This window comes from Cimex lectularius, unplaced genomic scaffold (assembly GCF_000648675.2).
Source record: "Cimex lectularius strain Harlan isolate CLEC.00 unplaced genomic scaffold, Clec_2.1 scaffold62, whole genome shotgun sequence".
Taxonomy (NCBI): Eukaryota; Metazoa; Arthropoda; class Insecta; order Hemiptera; family Cimicidae; genus Cimex; species Cimex lectularius.
This window is the reverse complement of record NW_019392785.1, coordinates 1,401,488-1,415,232: the sequence shown is the minus strand read 5'-3', so window position 1 is coordinate 1,415,232 and position 13,745 is coordinate 1,401,488. Positions and strand designations below refer to the sequence as shown.

General features: G+C 35.1%; 1 protein-coding gene across 1 annotated transcript in view; it reads left to right on the top strand.

Moving 5' to 3' along the window:
• The first annotated feature begins 394 nt into the window (after positions 1-394).
• Positions 395-13,745, top strand: part of LOC106666417 — a 44,573-nt gene continuing 31,222 nt past the window's right edge. Inside the window, exon 1 of the mRNA XM_014393607.2 lies at positions 395-667. Within this exon, the coding sequence (XP_014249093.1) occupies positions 485-667 (183 nt within the window). The 5' untranslated portion in view covers positions 395-484. The remainder of the gene's footprint in view (positions 668-13,745) is intronic.

Genomic DNA, 13,745 nt, shown 5'->3' with positions numbered 1-13,745 from the left:
GTAGTGTAAAGGTTACTTTTTGACATTCGTTATTAATATTTTTTCTTATTTAAAAGGGATGTTAAAAAACAGACATTGTTATCATGTGTGACAATCCAATTGTTTGATCCGAGTAATACTTTCGGAACAGTTATCTTTCAAAATGATAGTGAGCGATGTTTTACGAGAAGTTACCATAAAATAATAAAATTATCATGGTAGTGCAAGTTTCTGTTAATTCTGTAGAGGTTTTACTTCTACTATAATGCCTAATGTTCCTGCCTTTTAAGCCGTTTACTTTTTATTGTATTAGTACCGTTTTAAACCGTCATAAAAGAAATTTCAAAGTGGGGGGTCATCATCAGGAAGGTCTTTGCCGTCGACCTGTCAACCGTTCGCGCCTGCAAATGCGTGTACAAATTCCAAAAATCGGTATCGTTTTTGGCGGTGGTCCGCGTCGTCGGCCAGGTAGGAAAGAGCAGAGGCCTGTCCAGGTGGTGGTGGGATGTGCAGCCGGTGGGGGAAGGAGTCCGACGGGTTCTTCGGCTCTGCATTCCGCTATTCACCTTCGGGCCCTTTCCGGGCGAGTGTCTGTTCCATCCTGGCCCATTACGAACGAGAATTTCCGACAATGAAGACGGCCAATTTGCAGCTGCCCCCGCACGCGCAAGTGGATACCAAAAAACAGGTAATTCGTCAAATTGTTTCTATTCCAAAAGATCGGCGATGATTTCCCTAAGAACAGACCTGGCTCAACCAGGTAAAGATCCGGTCGTCCTAAAGTTACATCCTTCAATAGAACACCTTTCCTACCCCTTAATGACTTTTAAAAACTCGTATAATTCTATCATAAAAGTACATTTTTTTCAGAACGAAATATAAAATACTGCAATACATAGCAGAACCACTCGATTATAGCATACGATTTTTTTTTTCAAATATCATTTAAACATAAATTTCTACAAGCATAAAAACCATTTCAACATTTGACTTTATATTTTTAAACATACCTTTAAAAAACGCGCGTAGAATTTTGTTTTCTTGCGAGTTTGAATAAATTTAGGCTATTCGAAAAGTGAAGGCTCAAAATGAACTATCTTGACCTAGGATAATCTTTTATGAAAGTACTCTTTTTAAGGTCAAGAGACCAAAGAAAGGGAAATATTTAAAGGTTAGATGAATTGCTCGATTGCCGTCTGGAGTGGTTAAATACACGTGTTTATTTTTTTTCTTTAAGAATAAATAACGCCTACAGATATATTTTCCTCGTTTAAAAGAACACATGGACATTTTATAAGCTCCTGTCGCATGGGCGATGTGCAATACCTTTTGGCCGAGCTGATTTCTCCCAAAGACTTATATTACACCAGGTGTTTTAAAAATGCGCTAATATTTTTCTTCTCTCATGGTATAGATTCTAAAATACTGTTGGAAGTTAATATGTTTAGATGAATGTTAAAATACCGAACATTGCTCAATGTTTGTAAGAGAATAAAAAAGCTCTTCTAAGATCAAAAGTTGAAATTTATTTTCCACCAACATACCAAACAGAAAACCAAATCAATTTTTTAAAATTCACCCAGATTCATATTCAAATTTATCTTAAATATACTTCATATATTATATCGATGAAAGGCTATAAATGGAAAATTGCAGACTGAAAGAAAAAGAGAATTATATTTGTCGGTTTTTAGGCGAACTGGTGGTCGAAATTTCTTTCAGCTTGGCCCAAAATTTGGCATTATTTAGCACCTATAGGTGCAAAAAAGCGCCTAGCATTACTTCAATTAGTATTGCACTAATTGTCTTTGAAGGTTCCATTTAAATTTTTGAAAAAAAAAACGCTTAATGTTGTCAAAATTCTGTTTTAAATTTTTAAAGCAAAATTTAATGAGATATTTTATTTTAAAGAGGTCCAACTTGAATCTGATACTGAAAAATTATAGTACATTTCTCTAGTAATTTTGTTTGTGGCCCTGCAGTCAGATTTTAATAACTTTTTATTACAATTTTTTCAGCAGCCATAAGATATAAAAGTCATTAGAAGGCACAATATGCCTCATTCGAATAAAATTTATGGCTCTTTGTTTAAGTACTTTCCTCAAAATTCATTCATTTAAAGATGAGATGATCGACCTGCTGTTAAACAACTTGGAAAAAGGATCATCTGTGAGGTCACAACAGAACGACAATTCTTCAAGTTTTGCCGAGTTTTCGACGTTTATATCGTCATCATCAGGGCCTATTTAGGAAAATGTAGCAAAATTGTAGGAAAATATAGCAGTTAGAACAGATTGTTTAATTTAAAAACAAAATTAAAAAACAATTATATTTTTCTTTCTTTAACTCGATGAGTGTTGATATATGTCTTGAGAAAAACTGCATTTGTGATAAAATTATTTAAAATTAGGTGAAGCTCAGTCTCTATATATTAACAAGATAAAGTATGGAATTAATTAAAAACAACGTAATGTAAAACTTTAAATTTTGTTGCTTTTAATTTTGTTTTTAAATTATACAATATGTTATATTTATACTGTTATATTTTCCCATAATAAATAGGCCCTAATGATGACGAGATAATCGTAGAAAGCTCGACAAAAACTTAAAGAATTGTCGTTCTCTTGTGACCTCACCGAAGATCTTTTCCCATTAAAATTTTATATGTTGTTTTTATTTTTAATTAATTCCATAAAACATAAAGAATTGTCGTTCTGTTGTGACCTCACCGAAGATCATGAGCATGCGTTTTACTAACAGCCGTAAAAAAAGGATGTATTCATTTCATTGAACGTTGATATAAAATATATTATTTAATGTCGGATAGTTATTAATTATATAGTTTATACAAAAGTTTTAAAATATTAAAAAATAATTCCCTTATGTCACTTCAATACGTGATACAATATAATAATTTTAAAAGGTAAAGATTCAATATCCGAGGCAGGAACTCGGCTCCAGAAGGCTTTTACCTTGTCTGATATTTTGAAATTCCTTCGCCTATTTCCCAACCGCCACTCGCCCTTTCACCGACCCTTCTATTCTTCTCGTACCCTCCTTGATTCGCCTCTCCCCTTATGGCAGTCCGCTTGCCAATATGGACACCGATAATTCAGTTTAAATTCGCCCAAACGATCTTTTTCCCAGAGGAAAATTTGATTTTTTTACACCCACTCGGATATCTCGTGTAGCCGGTGAATCACGGCCGGGACCTTCAGTGCAGTAAGATACACCCACGTCATAAAAATAAATTCGTTTCGTTATTGGTTTCGACCTTCTAACTAGAGAGGTTAGCAAATAATAATCTGGTCATCTTCGAATTATTTAGCACCGAAAGCTAAAAAGGATTTGAACAATGATTCGAAGGACGGTTGGTAAGCCCAAAGAGGTGTCTAGTAACGGTCACTCATTCAACCTAAGTTTTTTCTCCAAGACCAAAAACCATAGATTTTCACTAATTATGATCATGCGGTTGCCATAAAAAATTACCCAAATAGTCAACAAGATTAGTCATAATTAGATTCTTATATTATCACTAATAATTGCAATAAATCTCTGCATGAACAATGAAACAAGAAGGATAGTAACTTGAAGCTTTTTGTAACAAAAAACATGATTGAAAAAAAGTGGCGGTGTCAATGGGTGGCCGTCGGAGGTTCTGACTCGTAGAAGAACGGTCATCCTCACCCAATTAAGGATAGGCCATACGAGGTTGACCCGCGGATACTTATTATTCGGTCATTTTTGCGAATGTATCTGGCATGTGGAGAAAGATTGCTCGGAATTGAAGAGTGCAATTCCTTGTTTCTATATAGAGAGCGTGTAGGAATGCCATCCGATATAAGCCTCATGCTTAACACAGCGGCGAGTATATGAGTCTCCTGTTCCGATTTTTGTATGAAACAGGACTGTTTATAAGATTATAAGTTGGACTGTTTGTAAGAAGGGATGTATATAAGATTGTTAGTTTTGTGTCCGTAGTGTATGTTGAGAGTGAATGTATTTATTAGCGTGAAATTGTAGTTTGTTGTAGGGCTGATGGTGGTATGAGTACCCTATCGACCTTCAATTAGATAGGGTGATGGAGGGATATCGACTATACCACCACACTAATTGAGATAATGCTATGGAATAGGAAAGAATGTACTTAAGAATGAGTGAGACTTTGAATGGATTTGGATGTAGGAACTGCAAGCATTGGGTGATGAATCGAACTAGCTGTTGACAGCTGTCGGAGCCCAACAACCTCGATGGCTGCACACAGACCGAGGTATATCCCAAGGGTGGGTGATTCTCAAGGTGCCAGTAATTTATTGCAAATTACAGAATCTGGAATTGCCGGTGGATCGCGAGAAGTGATAGACATTGCACATGTATGTATGTATGTACATACACGTGCATATTTGATCTTATATAAATCCAAATTCAAACTTGAAGTTTTTATACTTTTTAACAATTCACGTAGTTAATTTATTCTTTAATAAAATAATTATTCTTTATCCATGCAGGATGATTCAAAAACTATGCTCGAAGATCAAAGTGCATATGCTAATTTGTGACTTGTAACACGAAAACTGTTCGGTAATAAAAGTATTGGAATTTCTAGTTGGGCAAACTTTACCATATCTTCCATCTAAAGGAAATAAAAAGAGTTATACAGGGTGATTCACAAAATATGCGCGAAACTCAAGGAGATTCAGCTTATTTGCAACAAAAAATATTCTATACATTTTTTTAAAAATTCTCTCTCTAAGCAGAGTTCTAATTAGTTATAATTCGGTAATCGTTAAAATGAAATACTTAAAGGAATCATTTAAAAAAACGTGTTTGTCACTATATAATGGGAAATTTATCCCTCTTTCTAATAATGCTATCCGATTTGGTATACCTTAAAGAGCAAAAAACCTATGACGGTTTTAACCTAAAAAAATCATAGTTTTTGAGAAAAGAAATTAATTTATAAATATCTCCGAAACTATTGAGAATTTTTAAAAAATGTATAGAATATTTTTTGTTACAAATAAGCTGAATCGCCTTGAGTTTCGCTCATAGTTTGTGATTCACCCTGTATAACACATTTTATTTCCTTTAGATGGAAGATAGGACCTCTGTAAAGTTTGCCCAACTAGAGATTCCAATATTTTTATTACCGAACAGTTTTCGTGTTATAAGTCTTGCGTTATGGCATTGTTATATCTCGACTCGGGTTATTAAGGGTTTATGACTTAAAAAAAGCCCATAAAGGGAGATAAGAGATTTTTTCTGTTAAGAAACGTTTTATTACGGGGGTCCAGTCCGGACAAGGGGATTGATTCCATTGAATATTTATCAAGGGCCGAACTAACCTAAATTCCTGGCGTGTCAATGCTAATCGACTCAAGCCCAGCCTCTAGGACTTTCACGCAAAGCTCAAACGTGCTTATTCGGAATACCGTGGGGGATTGAGAACAATAATAGATGATTTATGGAATCGGCATCAAAACAGGAGGAATAGACGTGATGATCCGTTACCCTTTGTACAAATGCCTAGAAATCTATGTCAGTCCGATATATATCAAATACTTAAAGAATATTGTATAAAGTAATATTAAATTTCAGGTTTCCTTTTCGTTTTAGCCAATAAAAGTTTGATTTCAATTGAACCCTTCAGAGTTTCTTGGAATCAGTAGCGATGCCATTCGTTTTGTGTTGCGTTTACGGTCGGCTGACGCTAGGATCCTTCATGCGGAGACCGCTCCGGATAATTGCCCAGGGCGGTCTCAAATCCTGAAGAATCCAGTAAAAACAACTGCAGAACGAAGAGGCCGCATTAACCAGTGACTGAAAACTCTAAATTACTTCAGGTAGTCGAGCCGACCTTGGATTGCGACACCCTCAAAATTCCTTTAACCCCTCCGCCTTTTCTCACCGAAGCCGGGAGGGCCGTGAAGAAATATAATCGGCTTTTTATAAAACAAAATGCAACAGGAAGGCATTTAGGTGTTTGTTTTTTTTTAGTTTTTTTTTACGAGGACAGCATGCGTTTGCATATAAGAAATGAGTCCGTTTTAACTGTATGGCAATATTATTTCGTGTATCTTAATATAACACAGATGCTATGTAATACTGCATCCTTTAAGATATATTATCCCCCTGTTCTAACTTATAGTATCCAGGTGAGTTCGATTCACCGAATAATTCGGTTACTTGATCCGGTTGTATTTCCTGCTGTTGTGTTCTACTTCCCCAAACACACGGGAAACCTAGGTAAATATGCTACAGATTTCCAGTCGGGAATCATAGCGATTGAACAATGCGCCAGGGAAATAAGAAGGTTAGGAATAGATTCCCGGAAGACAGCCATTTTCTCTGTCAGCCAGGCAGTACTTAGAGCCTCATGCGAGGCGTAGGCAAAGAGGGTTTGGAACTGCATGGGGTCTCTGATAGAAGTCTGCGGCACTAATGAGCTAAGCCTGGGCACTCGGGGCATAGAGGTAACGAAAAGGTTGACACCTTGGCTAAAAAGGGGGCCAACATGGACTCTCTCGTTCCAGAACCCTACTGCAGCTTAGCAGCCTGTCGCAAAAGAGGATTAATCTTAAAATTGATCCTTAATGAGTCCAAAACGTGTTGGAATAATATCATAGGTATGAGGCACGCGAAGAGATCCATAGAAGGATCATACGCAAAACTTACAACTTACAAAAGAATTACTGGAAGGCGACCGCAACCGAACCAGGATTTCTGTTGGACTCCTGACAGGCACTGCCACCTAAAAAACACATGCACCAGATAGGAGAACAGACAGAAGAAACACTGGGCAGATACTGCCAGGAAGATGAGGAGACCACAGAGCACAGTGGAGGTTTATGTAGATGCAGGTTCTTGCAACTAGGACAAGAAAAACCACAAAGATTCTACACCAAGGAGCCGCTGGCAAAGCTGTGGAGGCTGGTTAATAGCCTGAAGCTGGGCAGTGAGTTATATATAACAGGGGAGCACAATAGATCTTTTCAGGAGGTGCTGTAGGTCTTGTGGCCGCCTCTTTTATCCCTATACCCATTCCTCCTCCTAATTGCAGAATCTGCACACTGAGTTAGTTAATGCCTATTTTCTCAAATGACCATTGAATTTGCAGTTGTTCCTTCAAGAAACCTGCTAAACTTTTGCTTTTCTTGTCTTTCAAATCTTGAATTTTTTTCAGATTGTTGTGCCAAATGGGGCATTCTCTTTGTTTCTTTTGAGTTGGCAAGAAAAAAATGCCTTAAAATACAATATGTATTTTTATTTTCCTTTTGTTTTTTACCTGGCATGTTTTTAATTATTTGGAGATGTATTGATCATTGTTTGCAATTACTTGGTGTCACATTTCAGGTAACATGTATAATCCTATCTTTTCTACTATCCTCCTAGGAATGTTTGAATAGCTGTTTTCAAAATTTTCAACGTTTTGCTATTAAAAAAATTTTGTAATGACCAAAATAAATAGTAGTCACAAGGTGAAATGTCCTGAGAGTATGGTTGTGCGGAAAATTTTCCAATTCAGATTAGTTAATAATTGTTTGGTCCTCAAAGCTACGTGGGGGCGGGCGTTGTGGTGAAATGCTAATTTCTGGTTGCTAGTGCAGGTTGCATTTGCTTTATTTAAAGTTCTGAACTGGGTAGCTGCCATTTTCCTTGTGGCAAAAGCTCAAAATGCAAGGGTTCGGACCTGTCCACCAAATGCGAAGCATTTTTTTTTTTTTTACGAGGGTTTGCAACAGCAGAGGTCATGTAAACCCTCAGGTTTGAAAAAAAGCCCATTTGTAAGTACGTCGGATTCGAACCCGGGACCTTTCTTTACAGTAATGAGCACCGTGTCTCGTGTATTTGTTGTTTTAGAACAACTGGGGGCTGTTGACCGGGTTGGCAATAAGTTTTTACGCGGACTATATTTTTGTATATGATCCATTGCCACAGTTACCAATCTATGAAGAAATGGGTCCTAAGAGTGACGACAGAAGAGGGAAGAGCAAATGAGATGCGATCCGCCAAATTCCTTTAGCCGAGTTCATGTAGCATCCATGCAGCGTACTTTTGAAGAAACCCAAATCCTTGGAAGTGGTTTACAATGATTGCATGAGAAACATTTAACATCTCGCTTAGTTCTTGGGTCGTCAAAAGAAACTTTTCTTCTAATATATCGGCGTCAAACTCAAAAGGACTGCGCGCATCACCTTCAATGACAAACTATCCTTCTCGAGCAAACCACCGTTTGGACTTTACGAATATTTACAGCAATGGTATCAAATCCTGCTCACAAATTTTCAGTTTGCAACAGTCGCATTGTTCCGTTTTTAGTTTTCATAAATGCATTTCATCCAAAGACCTATTACCTATTAAATTATTCGACGTAAGTAAAGAGTTGAAAACAGAAACTGAAGAGAAATAAAACCTTTTAATTTAGTAATTAAAGAAAAGTATTATTGACAAAAAATGTAAATATTGAGCTAATTAACTCTATAATTGAAAGAATTAATTTCTTACCAAAACAATATTAATCTCATCTAATTCTACATTAAGATTCTTTCGGTTCTTGTGAGCAATGTGGCATCTTCTTGTCAGGTCAATGGACAAGGTCATCCGCTTCTTTATTACCTTCAAATCTACCATGCCCTGGGGCCCAATGGCTTCTTTCAATCCTCGGCTTGTTTAATTTGGTCTTTTAATTCTGACCCATCTTCAATGTGATGCAGTGATTCTAAATTTTGGTATTCCCTGTTCAGAATTGAATAAAACTCTCAATCGAAAGAACTTAGGTTTGAAAGACAAGTGTACTTCCTCGAACCCACCTTCTTGCGTCCTAGATCCATTGTTATACCAGCATATCTTTCTCGACCGCGGTTTTTTTTCCTTTTATCTATTCGTGAAAAGAATCAACTTTTACAGAACAATTATCGTTTTTTTTAATAATTATAATGAGTTTCATTATAATTATTTTCTTCGACTTCCTTCGCAGGCGAGAAAGGCCGATTCCCTTTCCTTGGCCGAAAGACCGGGCCTCCGACCCACATTCCTCGGCACTTTCTTCTTCTGGACCGTTCTCAGGAGCGGGCCGGATTCCGGCTTGGAACGATATCGATCCGGGTTGCAAAACGGCTAGATAAGGTGCAATTGTGCAACCGGCGGTCCGCAGTATTATTCGGGTCATGTGGAATAACATACGCTGCAATTCTTTCGGCCCATTTTACAATTCTCATCCGACCACGAATCCGGCTTCTGGTTTGAAACGAAAAAACTAGGATTTGAGGCCGATTTGCAAACGCCCGGAACGAGGGGAACTGGAAGAGTTTCACAAGTCTGTGACATATACCGCTTATGCTATTTCAAGGTTGTACAGCCGTTTAACTGTTTCTTCATTTTATTAACTAAAATACAGCATATCTTTTATGTAAATATTAAAATATCGTCGTTTCCTTAATAAAACAATATTCGAGTTTATTACCGAATCAATGAATAAGTCAATAAACATTCAGTCTATTTACAATACTAACACTACATTAAAAACATTACGTTATTATGCGTAACTGAAGTATGTTTTTAATTGCAGGTCATTAACTATGTTAAGTGGTTTTCAGTATTAGATATTTTTTTAATAAATGTGCTTTGTAGACCAGAAACAGCCAAATTTACATGATAACCTGAGAACAGTCCTATAACTAATGACCTCAAAGTTGTCGAAAATATATAACTATATAGAGCACCAATAAAATTTGCATAGACAAACAATTAATCATGTAGGGCATGTATAGATGCTCATTATAGGTTGTTGCAACCGTGCTTTAAATTTTTTGAAAAAGATCCTTATCGGGACAATGCGCACTGATCTAAAATTGGAAGACTAGTTTCAAGACGGGCATTTCAAAACTTTATATCGCCATGCCCGTCAAGTCATGGTATCTGCTAAACGCCGTTTCAGCCACTCCTACCACAATATTAGGGGTATTCACGATCTTTGTGTTAACCCTGTTAAATCTGTTAGGTCCTGTTAGATCGAGAAAAATGATGACGTAGACTTGTTAGAATCGGCTAGTTAACATTGCTCGATCTAACAGGCCAGAGCCAATGTTAGGTGTTAAGTCGAAATTGTAGTTACATTGCTATCCGTTAGGGCGTAGGTAACCAACATGGCAGCCATGAATTTAACAGCTGTTTTTTGTTTACACGTATTTTTATTCTTAAATACGCATTAATTAAATCAGACCAATAAATTTCTTTTGTTAATTTCTGACCTGACCTTGTACTCTTATTCATACTAGATACATCCCATATCCCATAAAGTTGTAGGCTGTTATAGGTTAGGATATAGGTTAGGTATGCCGGCAAGAATTGAAGCGTGTCATTTGTTAGTACTTTTCGAGTGCATAGATAGCATATTGAATGAAAGAGTTGATTAATTTTCCTTTTTTTTATTAACTTCTGGTATCTTACAATTTAACACAAAAGAAAACTAAAACAAACAACAACAAGCCTTCAAGGTCTGTTATAGCTTTATTTTCGGTTCTACCAATTGCCACGCGCAGCATTGTGGAAAAATAGAAGTTTAACATGCTGAGAAAAGAAGGGGGCGTCACGATCTTACTGGACATTTCTCTATCCGGTTAACACGAGTTAACATCTAACAAACATCGCGAATAACCCTATTATATTTTAAATTTCAACCATACATCGAGACCCCGTCGTAGTAATGTTATTTATCTCAGACCAAACTATCTCAGATCAGGAATAGTTTTACAAAAATATTCGATTGTAAATATATTTCTTAAATAATACATTTCAACATTTGCATTGATGTAACGCATGGCTGGTTACATACAAGCCTATAGGTCTTTCCTTCTACCTGGATAAGTCTAAAGAATTTTTAATTAAGGCGCGAGGGAAAAAACGCATTGCTCAGGCAGAAAAAAATTAATGATGTCCGTATCTATTACGGTGATGTCCTGTAGTGCTATTTGTTAGTCGATGATCGATAAAAAGGAGAGTTGAACGGGCAGACAGATGCGAGGCCCAGCGTGTAACAATACAATAAAGCCACCGACAAGAGCACGAATAAATCGGCAATCATCTACACACAAAACCGTAATTAAAATTTGATCAAAACGTCAAATCCTGAACAATTGTTATTTTGCCAAAACAAAAACACCAGAAAACCTTATTAGAACCTCAACTCGGCAAAACAAATGAATTATTTATTACGTATATAATTATTATTAGGGACCGGATTTATATGTATTCAAATTGGGGGATGTGGATGGAATTAATAGATAAATCACTGGCATACGAAGAATTTGTAAAACATCTATTGATTATAATCAAGTTAATCTTATTCACATATTTTTTCTAAGCCTTGTACACCGTTTTTGAAATGTTTATTTCATGTTATTTACAAGCGAATAAACCGTACTTTATTTTACATATTTATACAAATTTGGATGATTTCACGTATAATTTCATATTTCACCTGAATTTACATATTTTGATCCGTACTTAATAAAATAAAAAATAAAATTATGGAAATTTAAAAAAAAATGAGCAGAAAACTTAAGAAGGGTTTCAGAGAACTAGTCATTTCAAGACATAAACAATAATATTGTATTGTAACAAAAGGATTAAGGAATTATACATATGTAATTGTATTATGCATTTGAAAAATGTGAAAATACAACAAAAATTTTAAACATTTAACATACTATTTAAAAAAGTCCATTATTTCTAATAATAATTTAATTTTTTTTAATTTTTGTTGTATTTTCATATTTTTCAATGCATAATACAATTACATTTGTATAATTCCTTAATCCTTTTTTTTAATGGTTTTTTATTTTATAGAATTTTTGTAGCCCTAAAAATATACTTTTTTTAGATGCGTTTATATTTTATAGAATTTTTTAGCCTTAGAAATATACATTTATTTAAATGCATTTTTATTTCATAGCATTTTTAGCATTAGAAATATACAGTTTTATTGATTGAAAATTCTATATATTCTTCCTTTTTACACATTATTCAAATTATATGGGTTAATTATAATTTATTATATTATAATTTATAAAATGCATAACTAAACTAAATAACTAAATATAATAGATAAGTGTATTTTTATTTTTTGCATATTTGTTAAAAAATAAATTCATATGTATGTACCTAGTTTATGTTTTATTTCTCATATACATCCGGTCTCTAATCATTACTATTTGTAGCATAGTAATTATAAGCATAATAGAGATGAAATAAATTTTAGAATTTATCATTTACAAATATGATTTTGAGTTTAAAACTTAACTAAAATTTAAAATATATAAACATTTTGTTCTGTCACGACAAAAATATCAATATCAACGATTATTTTTTGTCTTATCTCAATATAATTTCAAGGAAACATAAATTCTTGTTGTGTTTATAAAAATAATCAATTATTGATATTTACTTTACCTTTTAATCATAAAGTTTTTCTTTAGCTACCAATGAATCCTTTCATAACGGATGAAGCAATAGGTTTAATAAACAACCTAAGCTGCTAAATTCTAGGGCTTTTAAAGTTATACCTTATGCGATAAATAAGGTAAGATCTGTCCTCGACAATGTTGAAACTACATCTTCAAAGAAATTTGAAATATTTATGCATTAAAAACTTAATTACATCAATTTGTAGACATCTTTTAGATTGTTCTGCCCTGATGATGACCTTAAAATAGGACTGTACCGAGATCATGAGTATTCGTGAGTAAAAACGTGATCGGTACTCCTATCACTTTAAACTTATTCGATTTTTTATTAATTAGATATATATAAAATAATCAGAAACTGCCTGATTTGATCATAAAATATTATCTATGATTATGCTTTTTTTTTAGGGCGATGTTTAATAAAATTGTTGGTATGTTGGATTCGATTTCGGCAGCTGGATTCAAAGTCAGGGATATTAACCATATAGTGGTGAGTCGTGGTGTCAACACCTCAACCGTTGCGGCCACCGTGTCCTTTGAATAAATGTCTAAATGTTAAAAAATTTCTTCCAAAGAAAAAAGTCGCAGAAAAAAGCTAACTCCATTCTTAAAAAATGTTTCATATTAACTCCTGATGAAGGCGTCATAGACGGCCGAAACCTTGACAGAGGAAGCAGTGTTTTTTTTCCTTCCTGGCCTCATCACCGATTAAAACAAGCACCAATTATTCATATTTTACCTTAACTATTGTAAACTACATAAATACTTATGCATGTTGATCTTCAGTTGGGTTTATCGCTACGCAAACGCGGGTGCACGCAAGTACCGGCAGATTATGACGTATTATACGTATTTTATACGTATACCGTAGCGAGAATTTTTTCCCTCGGGTCTGAAACGTGCCTTACCAAGGACAAACGGCGAGATCAGGCGTGGCCGGAGATAATAGTAATGATCAAACAATCTAACAGTCGCTTTAATCCGCTATAAAACTTTTTTTGCCTTGTTCAGCCAATTTTTAACTCGCTGGAGCTTTGGCTCTGATATTTTTATTTTATTAAAAAAATTATTTAAAGAAGCCGTTCGTTATTTCTGAAAAGTAATTCCTGTCTTACAGAAGGGCTTAACGACCAACTGTCGCAGACGATGGGTCAAACCAACTTACATGACTTTATTCCTATTACTCATATTTAAATCCATGGGCTATGCCGGGATTCGAACCCAAGACCGCGAGCGTGGCAAATCTGAGTCGGCCATTAGAGACATTTTGCATAGCGGATGCCGCTAACGATACCTATGGGG